Source organism: Sus scrofa, chromosome 10, assembly GCF_054392235.1.
Source record: "Sus scrofa isolate SSC_HxYL_T2T_F1_AM1 chromosome 10, Sscrofa_HxYL_maternal_Yorkshire_Landrace_v2.0, whole genome shotgun sequence".
NCBI lineage: Eukaryota > Metazoa > Chordata > Mammalia > Artiodactyla > Suidae > Sus > Sus scrofa.
Window position 1 is genome coordinate 9,134,916 of NC_139392.1, and position 16,322 is coordinate 9,151,237.

At 42.8% G+C, this 16,322-nt stretch overlaps 1 protein-coding gene across 1 annotated transcript in view; it reads right to left on the reverse strand.

Moving 5' to 3' along the window:
* Nucleotides 1-16,322, reverse strand: part of USH2A (usherin) — an 837,868-nt gene that overhangs the window by 808,088 nt on the left and 13,458 nt on the right. The window contains exon 3 of the mRNA XM_021064292.2: nt 956-1,633. Within this exon, the coding sequence (XP_020919951.2) occupies nt 956-1,440 (485 nt within the window). The 5' untranslated portion in view covers nt 1,441-1,633. The remainder of the gene's footprint in view (nt 1-955; nt 1,634-16,322) is intronic.

Genomic DNA, 16,322 nt, shown 5'->3' on the forward strand with positions numbered 1-16,322 from the left:
AATCATATTTGCTTATGAGATTGTAAGAGTTTTCTGGTTTGTTTCACAAGTTTTCAGGTATTTGGCCAACATCCTCACAGAAAGACGACGTCATGGGGGATGAGCCAGAAGGCCTACAGGAAGACAAAAGCCAAGCCAAAAAAAATGCCTCCGAACTGTCCCACTTACGCCCAGTTCCAGGCTGGCTCTAGAGACTCAGGGGGAACTTTCACTATCAGTTAAGGCAACTATTACAGGATGAAAAAGAGGCAGTTACATAAAATAACAGAAAATGTTAAGGAAGCCCCACTCCTAACTCACGGAAGGCATTTCTAGTAGGATCAATGGTATAAATGCTTCGGGAACCCTTTCTGCTCCTCCGAATCCTTCCCAACAACCAAAACACAGAGGTCAAAAGCTACCTCTCACCAGAGACGAGAGTATCACTCATTTGAGTGAACACATCTTCCACACTCAAACAAACATGCTTTCCTGGTCCAAAAAAGGATACATAAAACACAGTCCTAACCCCTGGGAGAGCTGTCTGTCTAGTGAAAACTGTACACTCTAGCAAGGGTTGGCTGTTTACACAAACCTAGACCAAGGCATTGAAAACAGCCCCTACTTTGCTTACTAGTCCCCATGCCTTCCAACTTACCCTGAGCCTGGTTCAGCCTCTCAAAACAAAGGCCAAAAGGTTTAGCTAAGCTACTGAACACCAAACTGAGCCAGGTGTAAACATGTCTGCCTGCGATGAAATTATCTTAACCTACTTTTGTGAAGGTTCACTTCATCCCTGGCGAGGAGAAAAATACCTTGAATTTTGGAGAAAAAAAAAAAAAAAACAAAACAGCAGTTGGGTCTTCAATGGCATGAATTCCAATGCACCTTCATGTTTGGTGGGGGACTTGAGCTGCCACCACCGACTGATTTCTCAGGAGCCCCCAGAAAGCTTACCCCCCTCCCCACAACTTACATGACACCCTCTTGCTCAGCTTTCAGCCACACAGCCAGAGTAAATGATGCGGCCAGCCTTGGAGCCGGGGGAGAAGCAAAGCAGCTCTTGTGATTTCCAAAAATGAGGCTTGCAGAGCGGCTGGGGGCTTTGGGACTCAAGTCTCGCTTGTCCATGATGATGCAGCTGCGGAGGCCCGCTGAGAAAAGGGCCGTGTAGGTGGCGGGTGATGATCGGTACGGGCAATCCTGAATGCAGAACTGCTGGGGACAGGCCCGGAGGCTCTCGGCCGCAGCCGGGCTCTGACAAAAAGTGCTCTGGCCCAGGAGTCCACACGTCGCGTGGGTTGGCACGACCGAGACCTTCTTGAAAGCTCCCACGTTCTCCAGCCTGGGGAAAAGGCCCTGGGCGTCAGCCCACGACACAGAAGCGAAATAGGCAAAGAGCCACGTTTCAGGGACATGAAACAAGAAGCCGAGGCCCAGGGAAAGAGCCAAGCGATGCATGTTTACACAAAAGCATTCTCCTCCCAGGAAAGCAGCCCTAAATAAATAATAAGGCCATCGGACTGGCCAGCAACACCTGAGAGCAGGGTGCTTTAAGCAACGTTGAAAGGCTCCTTTTTTTCGGGCAACTTCACACTGGGGCGACACTGAAGGCCTTCTCGGCAGAGGTCACGACCGGAGTAGCAGCTGGGCTCTGCAAATCAAAAACAGCCCGTCAAGACAAAGTGGCAGCGGGGGGGGGGGCGTCTTTCCAACTTTGGTTCTTTTCTAAACAACCGCTCAAAAAAAACATTTAGAAAGACATGGTCTGGAGTCAAATACTCATACAGTCAGAAACCACCTGCCTGCTATTGGGCACATCAAGCACCCCAGGGGACTGGCGTTTCACTCATCTCCATGTGTTTATGTTACTGCATTTCTCCCCCATGGTCACTTCAGATTGCTACCCACCCCCCCAAGAGAATGAGCACCCTCCACTCTATTGAACAAGGTAAAGGACTGTATAGATTTCCTCTACCTGTGCACCGGTTGCTCAAACACAGTGCTAACTTGCACAGGTCCAGAATAAAGCTGGCCAAGCACTTTGGGTCACACACACACACACACACACACACACCCGCCCCATCCCAGCATGTGAGGCAACTTTAAGCTCGAGGTAAAGCTGATTAGAAACCCAACACCATCTGTCCGTCCCACGCCTTAGTATTTAGCCAACGCTTGTGTGTTTCCTCATTTGACTACATATTTGTAGGTTACATATGGACCCTAATACTGGGTAAGTAATTGTATTGGTAAATAAGCTGAGTTACCATTTCTTTATTGTATTTCAACCAGTCCCCTCAGTGTGACAAATGGCTCTTCACAGGACCACTGTCCCTGGTTGCCTGGCAACGGTGCCTTAACCCCCAGATACTCTCAGCAAATAGGCCTCAGCAGCACGAAGGCTGCAAGGAAGACTTGGGAGCCCAAGTCAGGGATTCTGCACAGCACACACCTGGTTACCTGAAAAGCAGAGCGCAGTCTGCTGGCTTGCTGGCTGGAACGGAGCTCCCCAAGCCCTCGGCAGGTGCCTCCAGCGGTGGGAGGGACCAGGATGGGGCCAGGCATGCATAATTTTAAAGTAGCAGGGCACCTTTTCTTCTAATCCCTTTTTGGCCCCTCCCCTTCCCCCAGCTTTCACGCACCTCAATCCATTTAATCGTGTTAGCCAAATGACCTGCCACACAGAGACAGGAACACAAGTCATTTCCTGTGCTTTCTCTTTTCTAGGTTACAGACATACTGCTACCCTAAAAGTTGGTTTCACTGACGAAAGTTCCTTCACCCCAGAACACCTTCTCTTAAATATACATGCTTGTCTCGATTCAGAGGAGCATCTCACGTTATCTCTAAATTTTGCATTTGAAAGATGAGAGATTTTTAACTTAACTACAGGAGCTGTTGCTGACTTTTTAGCTGCTTGATTGGATAGGAATGTGACTATTGCTGAATGCAGGCTTGATATCAATTCTATTTAGTTTTATTACATCCCGAACTCTTTCTCTCTTCGACCATCTGGGATTTCTCGTACTAAAGGAGAAATATTCAAAAAACAACTGATACTTCTATTCCTCCATTACTGTCTTTAAAAATGGAAAACTCACTTGGGAAACAACTAGCCAAGTGGGGTTTTTATTTTTGTCTAAGTTATCTCATTTAGAGAAACATTTAGAAATGAAACAAATGTGTGTACGGTGTTTCTAGTTAGTAAAGCAGCTAGAGACATTTAAACTGTCTGCTCTCAGATTCCTTTCATTTCTAAGACAGACCTGGCCCTACCCCTTTTAAGTATCAATTTTATCAACCAGAACTAGGTGCTTCCACAGGAAATCTTCTCCTTTCGTCAAATTTTCCTACTCTCTCTACTTGATTATTCCACACTTGCAAGGGCAAGTTTTCATTAAAAAGCAAATTAATATAAAACCAGGTAATATGCAAGGACTTCTGAAAATTTGGAAAAATGTGTTTGGGAAGAGATATAGGACACAGTGAAATGGACAGATATATTATTCATACCTTTACAAAAGAGGTCACCAATATTTGTCTTCAAAGGGGTTATTCAAGAGCTGGCTTCTCTTCAGGTCTCTGAATCCAAGGATTGCCTTGAATTTTTACCTGTGGCGTTTCCGTGCATCGTTTGGGTGGTAAGATATCTTCCACCACATGCCAACTCCCACTTTGTGGTAGAAGCCATGACTCAAAATAGACCATCTAAGATCAGCGACTCTGTGCCACATTCAGAAACTCGGACTGTCGTTTGCAAGGGCAGACAATGGATGGACATACGCCTCTACTTGTGCATGGAGTACTATCAGTCCCAAAGACACATCTGGTAAATGAATTGGGCACAACAGTCCTACTACTATTAGGAGTGCCTGAGAAGCACAGGGAAAAATAAAATAAATGTGCAGGAAGAAAGTTCAGTTAAACTGAAGGCGCCACATGTACTACTATTTTCCTAATAGTTTTGTGCGTCCCCTGGGTAGTTCTGCTCTGGACCAGCTTGGCTGAGGCTGGATGGTCTCATGCGGCCTCACACTAGCTTCTAGAACTTGGCTGGATAATCATGGGAGTCTATCTACCCCAAGCTCGCTCTGACTGTAGCAGAAAAATTCTCAGCAACTTAAGATGGGAGACCCTAATGTAGAAGGAAGATCCAGGCTTCGGCTTGTTTCACTGACCAAACCCAGTCATGTGACCAAGCCCGGATCAAGGCTACGAAACGGACTTTCACGCTTCAAAGAGGAGTCATATTATAAAGGGCTGCACACAACAGAACCCAGAGAACTTGCGACCAGTTTTGAAATCTACCCGAGAGTTGCTAGCAATTTCTTCAGTTGCAAAGACATCAGTGAATCAGAATTGCCTTCTTTTGAAACAGTCAAAAAATGGTATTGCTGACAACTCTAAGTGCACACTCATTATTGTGAAAGAGCTTACTGTCAAAAGATTAGTTTTTCAAGCCCTTGAGGCCTATGTCCTGTTGATGGACAAAATCAAGGGATAACCTTGAGTTTTTAGCCCCCATGGATTTACTGGTAAACTTGACAAACCTCTGGCTTAACTGGTCTAGAAAGACAGTGGATGTGTAATAAGTAGTATCTGATGTGAAAACAGAGGCATAAACTGCACTTGCAATGTGATTATGAATATAAGACTGTGGAAAATGAGAATTAAACTTGAGTTCTTAGGCAAATTAGACAAGTCCCTTAAAACATTTCCAAGTTAGACTGACTTAAGAAAAAAAGAGCTGGAAAGAAACCAAGCATCTATCAACTGCAGAATAGATAAACTGTAGTATATTCATATACTGGAAGAATGAAACAATGAAAGAAAAATGAACTACTGCTACAAGCAACAACATGGATTAAATCTCACAGATACGATCATGAGTTAAAGATGACAGGCTCACCAAGAACATACTGTTTAATACCATTGATACGACATGCGGAGGCGAAAGCTCATCTGTGGTGAGAGAAGGCAGAATAGTGCACTCTCTCTTTAAAGGGGAGCAAGAGGAGTTCCCGTCGTGGCAGAGAGAAAGCAAATCGTACAAGTATCCGAGTATCCGGAAGGATGCAGTTGGATCCCCGGCCTCACTCAGTGGGTTGGGCATCCGGCGTTGCTGTGAGAGCTGTGATGTAGGTCATGCTGTAGCTTGGATCTGGCATTGATGTGGCTGTGGTGTAAGCCAGCAGCTGCAGCTCCAATTGACCCCTAGCCTGGGAACTTCCATATGCCTTGGGTGCAGCCCTAAAAAGCCAAAAAAAAATTAAAAAAAAAAAAACAGAGGAAGAAAGGGGAAAGGGTCCAAGGAAGACAGCAAGAAATTATCTCAATGTGGGTAGGGCTTACCCAGATGAATGCATTTTTATTTATTTATTTAACTATTTTTGGCTTTTTAGGGCTGCATTTCCATAGTGTGGCATATCAAAGTTTCCAGGCTAGAGGTCGAATCAAAGCTACGGTTGCTGTCCTATGCTACAGCCACATGGGATCCGGGCTGCATCTGTGATCTACACCACAGCTCAGAGCCACACCAGATCCTTAACCCAGTGAGCAAGGCCAGGGACCAAACCCGTATCCTCAAGGATGCTAGTTGGCTTCCTTACTGCTCAGCTACAACAGGGACTCCCAGATGAATGCCTTTTTAAAACTTCATCAAGCTTTACACTTAAGATGTGTATATTTGGTGCAAATTATACCTCAATACTGAAAGATAATTTTTAAAATGTTTTCAACATTCATAGTACTATCTATTATAGTCTAAAGTTAAACTTTTTTCCCGCAAGGAAAACAGTGGGCCCAGAGAGTTGTGCAAATCAAGTTATACCACACATTTGCAAAAGCTGTAATTCCAATTTTTACAAACATTATTGCAAAGGGAATAAAAGAATATTTCCCAGCTTATTTTATGAATCAGTCATAACTGAAAGAATGTTTGGGAGACAGACAATATAAAAATGGGAGAATACGAGAAAGAAAATGAAAGACCAATCACACTCATATATATAATGAAATTTTTTTTTAACTAAAACATAAGCAAAGAGAATTCACAAACAGAAAAAGCTTAACTCTCCTGACAAAGTTTATACCAGATTTGCAAAATTGTTTTTAATTTTAAAATGTATCAATATAATTCACCATAAAAACAGTTTTAAAAATTCACATGATTTCTTTATGACCAATATCTTTAGGAATGAATTTCTTTTAGGACCAAAATAAGCGAAAAGCAGAAGAAAACATCTATAACAACAGTGTGTGTACAAAACAACCAACTCCATAAATAACAATAATACTAATCGCAATAATTAGCCCTTTTGTGAAAACAGTAGAACCACAACACTTGCTATCACCACTTTTAGTCAACTTGTCGCTAGCCCAAGTGCATGAACATAAGGAAAACATGCATCAAAGCAGAAGTACTGAAAACAGTCAAACGTCCTACCTCTAGATAACAAAACCTAAGGGCACATACTTGGCCTGGGTTTTGGCGAGAAGACGCACAAATCATTAATACTGTTCATCCATTTGGGGTTCTTTTGTCCTAGGCCCTGGTCCCAGGAATGTATACATGCTCTGGGAGTAGCCAAAAAACCCAAAAAAGCACAGAAAACAAAACAAAAGAATCAACAAAAATCAATTGCATTTCTCTATGCCACTTCAGAAAAGAAATTCTTAAAAATTAGAAAAATATCACTGAAAGATACTCTTAGCAGTGTAAGATACTTAGGAACAAATCTAAAAAATGCATTACTGCAGAGAAAAAAATCAAGTTTTATTGAACAACAGTTACGAGACCTAAAATAAGTACATTATGTTCTTAGATGACTGTCACCGGGTGCTCCTGTGTAGCACTGGGAACTATGTCTGCTCACTTGGGATGGAGCACGATAATGGGAGAAAAAAGAATGTATACATGTATGTGTGACTGGGTCACCTTGCTGTACAGCAGAAAACTGACAAATACTGTAAACCAGCTCTAATGGAAAAAATAAAAATCATTATTAAAAAAATGACTGTCACAGGAAAGAAATATTCAGATTAACAGTAACCTATTAATCCAATGCAACTGCTATAAAAATTGACAGATTTAGTCACAAGTTCGACAGACGCCTCCTAAAGCACATACGGAAGCGCGAACAGCCGAGAGTATCCAACAGCCGGTCTGGAATCAGATGTAGCTGCTGACGGGACCCATTCAGACGGATGTGGCCTGATACACATTTAAAACACATGTCATGAGCTGTGGAAAAAGAGTTTCTTCTCTCCTCCACCCCCTACATTTTCTTTCTCTTAAAATTACACAAGAATAGGTGAACCACTTTAAAAAAAACATGTTTTTAAACAACAGGGGAAGACAAAATTGAAGGCTTCAGCCCCAGCTCACTGTCTCCCATTCATCATGCCTCCATGAGAACGGTGACTTTTCTACAAGCATGAAGTATACATATTCTTTTTTTTTTTCTTTTTCTATATTACATAGCCACACCCGCAGCAGATGCAAGTTCCTGGGCCAGGGGTCAAATTGGAGCTGCAGCTGCCAGCCTGCAGCACAGTCAGGGCAACACCAGATCTGAGCTGCTTCTATGACCCACGCCACAGCTGGTGGCCAACACCAGATCCTTAATTCACTGAGCAAGGCCAGGGATCGAACCTGCATCCTCACAGGGACAATTTGAAGTCCTCAACCTGCTGAGCCACAGCAGGAACTCGTGAAGTATGTATATTCTATACCAAACAGATTCAACATTCTGGAAACGTTCAGCAAAACGCTTCCTATTTTTAAAATTCTCACCCATTTTCTTTTGCCATGTTCCGAAGCAACACGATCCTTTAAAATTCTTAACAGAGAGTAAATTAAATCACTTTTGTCTTGAACAGGAAAAACGTCAGGTTTTTGAAGTCTTACGAACAAAGTAGCCAAGAAAAAAAATCTTCAGTATTATATGCGTGTGACACGTGTGACCTACAGGTCCATGCGGGGGTGGCCTTCTCCCCTGAGATGCTCTTCAATCTGAGATGGAAAGGACATCACCAAGGTCTCTGAATCACTGCACCACCTAGAACACACACCTTACCTGCAACGAACAGGTAACCCGCAGAACACACAGCCTGAGGGAAAAATAAACCCATGTGGTTTTAAGGCACTGGGATTTTCAGATTTTATTAGGATAGGAGAGACTCCCGCCTCTTCAATACATGGGACCAGCTACATTTCCTTACACAACTATGCCTGCAGTGGGAAAACTGCTGACAATCCCATCAAATGTGCTTGAAAACAAGGCTGGTGCACTCACTGCGTGGACCACTCATGACCTAGTCTAGAGTCGTAAGCACACATCTCCCTCAGTCATTTAGCACGGCTGACCCTGCAGAGCGGAAGCATCTACCTGCAGTGCCTGGAAGGGAGTTACTGCATCTTTAACTTTTAGATCATACTGAATAGCTCTCTGGCCCAGAAGAGGCCGGGATCCCTTTAATAACATTGGACCCAAATGGCTGACAAATAGTCATAAAGCCAAAAACTGGCCCGCCTCTGCTCAGGTGGGTCTTAGAAAAAGAGATCATTTATTCTAGCAAGAAAAACTGGTTCAAGAAGAGGAAGCTCCCAAACAAGGGTCTGTAGGAAGAAGAGGGCAGGTCAGGATGTGCTGGAACAGAAGGGTGAGGAAGTACGGAAGGAGCAACACGTCAAAGCAGAGCCGACAAGCAGAAACATCAACAGGGGCATCATCTGTGAAGCAGTGGACTGCCGCCACGCACCCCACCCCGAGGGCAACTAGGAGGGCACCTTTATGCGGCCCACTTTAGTTCAGCTCAGTCTCAGGCAGGGGCTACATCTTAGTTCTAGGACAACATGAATCACCTATGTATGGACACTGCTGCTTTGGAGGGGGTTGGAGCTGCACCCAGGGGCTTGATGGAAGCTGATGTCTTGGCACTGTTGCATCCCCAGAGCCAAGCCTAGAATCCTCATAACGGAGCATCTGCCTCCCAGAGAACAATGCAAACATCAGAGCCTCTCTTTGCCCAGAAGGAAACAAAGACTAAGCCACACGACGGCTCTAGACTACGGAGCAGCCAGAGACGGAGGACTCAGGAGGCCACAGCAGAGTTGCCGCATGAAGAAACAGTGACTGAAGAGACCAGCAAGCACCAGGCCCCACGGACGGCGCTCAGCTCTTTCCCCCAAAGCGGCAGAGAAGGCAGCGAGGGACAACCAGCTGGAAAGATTTAAAGCATAAAAGGTAGGCGTTCCCGTCGTGGCTCAGTGGTTTCACGCATCCGACTAGGAACCATGAGGTTGCAGGTTCGATCCCTGGCCTTGCTCAGCGGGTTAAGGATGCAGCATGGCTGTGGTGTGGGCCAGTGGCTACAGCTGTGATTAGCCCCCTAGCCTGGGAACCGCCATATGCCTCAGGTGCAGCCCCAGAAAAAGACAAAAAAATAAAAGGTAAGGTTAAGAGAAGGGACCACAGCCTCAGCATCATCTGCGGCGCTGGGACAAGGAGCACCACTTAGTGCTAAGAAGGCACGCTCCGGAGACAGCAGGGTTAGAACCTTTGCTCCACCGCCTATGTGCTGTGTGTTCTTAGGCAGGTCACTTAACCTCTCTGGGCTTCAGCTCCAGCTGCAAAATGGGAATATTCCCCACGTCTAGGTTTGTTGGAGGATTAAATGTGGAGGAACCTAGACTAGGTTTTTACTGCTAGCTCTATTTTTTTTTCCAGTTTATACCTAGTGAGTTTTTCTGTACTTATGTATCAAAAGACAAGAGAGGCAAGGAGTACATTCTTAGGAAATACTACAGTGCATTTTTCTTTTCTTTTAATTACAGCCGCACCTGTAGCATATGGAAGTTCCCGGGCTAGGAGTTGAATTGGAGCTGCAGCTGCTGGCCTACACCACAGCCACAACCACACCAGGTCGGTGCCACATCTGCAACCTATGCCAAAGCCTGTGGCCACACTGGATCCTTAACACACTGAGCAAAGCCAGGGATTGATCCCACATCTTCATGGACACGATGTCAGGTTCTTAACCCACTGAGCCGCAACGGCAACCCCCATATGTTTTTCTATCATTAGTTCACCTAACATTTTACGGCTTGTTGAGTTGTTAGACCAAATGAGAAACTGGACAGACAGTATTGCTCCCTCAGCACACAAAAGACATAAGAATAGGGGCATAAGTCCTATGACGGCTAAGTGGCAAAGCCTAGATTTAGCCCGATGGGGCTGAGGACTCCTCATTCTACATGAAGGCCGAACTCAGAGGTTTCAGGGAAGGCTGGAGGGGTCAACTGTGCCTGGTGAGGTGAGTTTTTATAGCTAAGAGAACACACTGAGCCTTTCAAGGGACAGAAACAACCTAAGTGAGGACAACTAGTTTAGTCTAAGACTGTCCTACATTTACAGGACACGTATTTCCTGCAGAAATATAGAGAGGAAAACGATTCAGCGCTCTGAAGTAGATTGTATCGGATTTCCAGATTTTTCTGAGAATGTTCAAGCATTAACAAAGGTATTATAAATAACTTTGGGAGCCGTGGTGTTTTTATTCGGTATCTAGGTCCCCGCACTTCCCATTCTATTGCCTTGATCAAAACTGTTGAACACATGTTCTTCTATTTCTTAAATTATGCAAACTCTCAGATGGCCCGGGAACGGCATTTGTTTGAGGCATAAAAGTTTCGCCCGGCTATTTCAGGTTGCACTGGGACACGGAGGGAACGTGATACCAGTGATAGCATGTGGCAGGCCATCTAACTCCTGTCCCTTCTTCCTCTGCAGCCTGGGCAAGGGCCCAGACTGAGCCTGGCAGGTGACTTCAAGAGAGGCTTTCTAGACCTGAGCCTGGCAGGGAAATAACAGCTGCAGAGCAGTACCGGACAGGTAGCGGCAGGTAAGTTAATGGCTGGTGAGCAGGACAAATCGGGGGGTGTGGGTCTGAAAATGAAAACGACACAGTGTGGGCAAGGACAGCAGGCAAACAGGGCACAGAACTGAGCTCCAGCCAAATGGGCCATCAGCAATAATTAAGGCTCAATTCTCTGCAAAGAGCCAGGCTCCTCAGAACAGGGCAGCCCCTCTTGGTAGTGTGAGAGCCCTGGATTGCCTGCAACTCATTTGGTGTGTGGTTTAAAAGTGGTTTTGACCCAGTGCCATTGTATTGAGGGAGGAAACGAAGACATGGCAGGATTCAGGGGCCAGTGAACTAAACAAAGGATGGTGGTCAATCCAGCTGGCCAATACCTAAAACATGCCCCAACAGTGAAAAAATGTGTGCTATGCCTAGAGTGAAATGCAGGACATAAAAGTCACGACAATGGGGAAAAAAATCATCATGCTTGGGGGGAAAAAGCCAACATCATGCATTTGAGAGCATTTTTGTGTTAAATTTAGAGGAAGTAATAAAGGAATCTGCCTTCTCAGTAAACTTTTCTAAAAGGTCTCTACCTCCCCATAGAATTTACTTACGTGGTGTACTGATATAATTTTTAAGTTCAGAAGCCAAAAGCTAAGAGACGAGCAAGAGTTGGAAAAATGATTACGGAGTTCCTGTCATGGAGCAGTGGAAACAAGTCCGACTAGAAACCATGAGGTTTCGGGTTCGATCCCTGGCCTCGCTCAGTGGGCTAAGGATCTGGCGTTGCCGTGAGCTGCAGTGTGGGTCGCAGATGCAGCTTGGATCTGGCATTGCTGTGGCTCTGGCGTAGGCCAGCAGCTATATCTCTGATTAGATCCCTAGCCTCGGAACCTCCATATGCTGCGAGTGTGGTCCTAAAATGACAAAAAATAAAATAAAATAAAAATAAAGCACCAACCTCAGAACATTCTAGTATTATACATTTTCATATATTCTAAATGTACCCCTTCAAGCAATATAGGTGATCCAGAGCACTTCTAGTCTACCACTGGGCTACACTAACTAATGCATGAGTTCCAAGTCCAAGAAAACTTTTGAAATTAAGAATTGCCCTTTTGCTTGAAGGAGGCATAACCCTCCCAGACTTCAGATAATACTACAAAACTATGGTACTCAAAACTGTGTTCCTGGCACAAAAACAGACATACGGATCTATGGAAGAGAATAAAGAGCCCAGAAACAAAGCCACACACCTATGGTCAATTAATCTTGGACCAAGGAGACAAGAATTTACCAGTCTCTTCAGCAAGTGGTGTTGGATAATTTGCACAGCTTCTTGTTAATCAAGTTTGACACACCTCCACACCATCAACAAAAATCAGCTCGAAATGGCTTAAAGACTTACATATACAATATGACATCATAAAACTCCTAAACGAGAACATAGGCAGTATGTTCTCTGAAGTAAATCATACCAGTGTTTTCTTAGGTCAGTCTCTTATGTCAATAGAAATAAAATCCAACAAATGGGACCTAACCAGACTTATAAGCTTTTGCACAGCAATGGCAACCATAAAAACAAGAAAGATGACCTATGGGCTGGGAGAAAATATTTGTAAGTGATGGAACTGATGGGGCCTCCAAAATATATCAACAGTTCATACTATTTAATACCAAAAACAAACAACCCAATCAAAAAGGGGCAGAAGACCTAAGGAGACATTTCTTCTAAGAAGATATACAGATGGCCAATAGGCACATGAACAGATACACATCATCACTAATTATCAGAGAAGTTCAAATAAAAACTGCAATGAGGTACCAACACACAAGTCAGAATTAGTCTTATTTGAAAAGTCTACAAATAAAAGCTGTCAAGTGAGGGAGAAAAGGGAACTCTCTTACACTGTTAGTGGGAGCATAAATTGCTACAGTCACTATGGAAAACAGGATAGAGGGTCCACAAAAACCTAAATAGAGTTGCCATATAATCCAGCAATACCATTCCTGGGCATATATCCAGAAAACACCATAATTCAAAAAGATACAGGCACCCCTATTTCATAGCAGCACTATTCACAAAAGCCAAGACGTGGAAACAACCTAAATGTCACTGATATATGAATGGATAAAGATATGATATTGATACACAATGAAACACTACTCAGCCATTTAAAAAAAAAAAGACAAATAATTCCATTTGCAGCAACCTGGAGGGATCTACAGATAATCATCCTCCATCAAACAAGAAAGAGAGAGGAATACCTGTGACATCACTCATATGTGAAATCTTTTTTTTTCTTGCTATTTCTTTGGGCCGCTCCCTCAGCATATGGAGGTTCCCAGGCTAGGAGTCCAATCGGAGCTGTAGCCACCGGCCTACGCCAGAGCCACAGCAACGCGGGATCCGAGCTGCGTCTGCAACCTACACCACAGCTCACGGCAACGCCGGATTGTCAACCCACCGAGCAAGCGCAGGGACCGAACCCGCAACCTCATGGTTCCTAGTCGGATTCGTTAACCACTCCGCCATGACGGGAACTCCCGTGAAATCTTAAATAAGACACAAATGAACCTATCTACAGAACAGAAAACAGACTCACAAGTACAGAGAATGGACATGTGGTTGCCAAGGAGGAAGAGAGGTGGGAGAGGGATGGATTATTGAGAGTCTGGGGTTAGCAAATGCACTCTTATATATAGGATGGATAAACAACAAAGTCCTACTGGATAACACAGGGAAGTATATTCAATAACCTCTCATAAGCCACAATGGAAAATATGAAAAAGAATATGTAGACATAGGTATATCTGAATCACTTTGTTTGTAGAGCAGAAATTTACACAAATTATAAATCAACCATATTTTAGTAAGAGACAAACAACTGGCCTTTTGCCTTAAAAAAAAAAAAAAGAGGATTCTGTTTTAGAAGAGAGTAGACATTCCTTAGTGTGAGACACACAGAAGTAGCCCCTTTGGGCTGTAGTATATTCAGATGCCTCCAATTCTGACATTCTAGAACTGTGTTAATAGAGCATGTTCAAGAATGATCAAAGAAAAAGCCATGAAGATACGGAAAAAACGATGAGTAAAGCACAGTTTTGAATGAATACATGATAAGATTGAAGTTATTGGCAGTAAGGGAGTCACTTTATGCAGGGGCAAATGAATTGACTATAATTTTAACCACAAGTACCACTCTAGGGGTTGTAAAATTCTTTCTACTTGGATAAATACTCTCTATTTGAATTGCAGCTTCCAGGGAGACTATAAAAAAAAGCAACCTAACTTGACAAGACCCTAGGACCACAAAAAAGGAGCTCTTTGTTAGGCAGCTGTAGGACTGGCCACCAGAATTGATATAGGACTAGGATACAATCTGCAAATGATCCATCAAAAACGGGGTAGAGTTCAAGAGAAATGAGTAGTATGAGCAATGGCCCAATGAGACATTTACTGGGGAAGAAAGTGGACTACATGAAAGAATCACTTCAAGATTGATTGTGGGACTTACTATCTCCTCAGCAACTCTCAGAGAGGAAGCCACTAAGCATCTTTCATCTTGTATCTTGCAAGATGTTTGCCTCTTACCTGATTACATACCTAGTAATTAATGATGTGTTAAATGAGCTCATGGAAAGGATGTCAACCTTTATGCTCAACAGCCAAACTCTACATTCCAGTTTCAGCTTCAGAAGGAACATACAATATCCATCACTATAATGAAACATGGTAGTCTTGAGAGCTCTTAAAATTGCCAGCCTAATGGAAAGTAGGACATGGAAGACTGACAGGCAGGAGGAAAAAGAGCAACTGAAAAGAGTCAGAGGAAAAAATTAAAAATTTGAAACAGGCTAAGAAGTTCAAAATGACATTAAAAAAAATCAACATTGTATTACAAATTTTTTATAATGTTTAAGTTCAGCTTGTTCTTGTCAGGACAAAATATTGAAAAATAAAGCACTTGAGTTTGCCTCAGAGTAGAGCGATGATACGGGAGCAGCAGCTGCTCTGTACCTGGTCCTTCATGCCTTCAGTGGGTTTGGACACTCCCACCTAAAGCCCATTCTCTGAAATTACCTTTAAATATTTCTCTTAAAGTATCATTTAAAAAGAATAAAACTGAAAGTTGACTTCTCCACAGCAACAGAAGTTGCAAGACATCTCAATGTCATCTTTGAAGGAATATAAGTAACAGAATTCTATAACCATCAAAAACAACCTTCAGATCAAAGAGGAAATCAACATATTTTCTAATGAACAGAAACAAATATTTGCCAGTAAATCTTCACTTAAAGTAAAACTAAAAGAAATCATTTAGTTAGAAGCAAAATGAGCCCAGGTGGTTTGTAGAGAGTGCATGAAATATAAAGGAATATTAATTCAAATGTACATGTAAATGGAAGTACATACCTAGTGTACAAAACAATGGAAATCATACTTTGTGACACTTAAATTGAATAAATTTAATGAAAAAAGGAAAACCAAATTTGGATGGAATGAAGTTAAAGAGTTTATCATTGTCTAACTGATAATGTATTAGTTTATATTCAAAATCAAGGGTTCATATTGTCATTTGTTGTGTGACTACAAAATGAGTAGAAAAAAATACAACAAATGAGTATGGAAAAATTTTAAAACAATCCCAAAAGAATAAGGAAAAAAGGAACCAAAAATAGGAAAAGACAAAACAAGTGGCAAGAAGTATCTGTAAGTACATAAAAACTGTTTACAGATTGTATCGTTATAAAACCATTGATTATCAGTTATAAAACCACTGAGTATCAGCTTATTATCAGCTGATATGCTGCTTATAGGATATTTTAGTAAGATAAAAACGTAAGGCGCTGTGACATAGGCTGTCGACTGCAGCTCCCATTCGACCCCTAGTCTGGGAACTTCCATATGCCATGGATGTGGCCCTAAAAAGCAAGTAAAATGAAATAAAATAAAGATAAATAAAAAGATGGATGAATATATACCAGCAAACACTAACCAAATGAATTTTGGGTAGTTATAATAAAATTGTCAGAAAATGTAGACTTTAAGAAGCATTTTTGGGAATAAAGAGGCACATATATGATACTAAAAGTGTCAATTAACAGGAATATAAATAATAAATGTGTATGTTTGTAGTTCAATTTCCAAATATGTTTACTTAACAATATTAAAAGGAAATAGGCAAATGCACAATTAATTGCAAAGGATTTCACTCTACCTCTCCTAGTAATTAATAAAGAGACCAACAACAATTAAAAAGTTGTTTTGGAGTTCACGACATGGCACAGCAGAAGCGCATCCAACTAGGAACCACGGGGTTTCGAGTTCAGTCCCTGGCCTCACTCAAGGGGTTGGGGATCCGGCGTTGCCGTGAGCTGTGGCGTAGGTCACAGACGCAGCTCGGATCTGGCATTGCTGTAGCTCTGGCCTAGGCTGGTGGCAATGGCTCTGATTGGACCCGTGGCCTGGG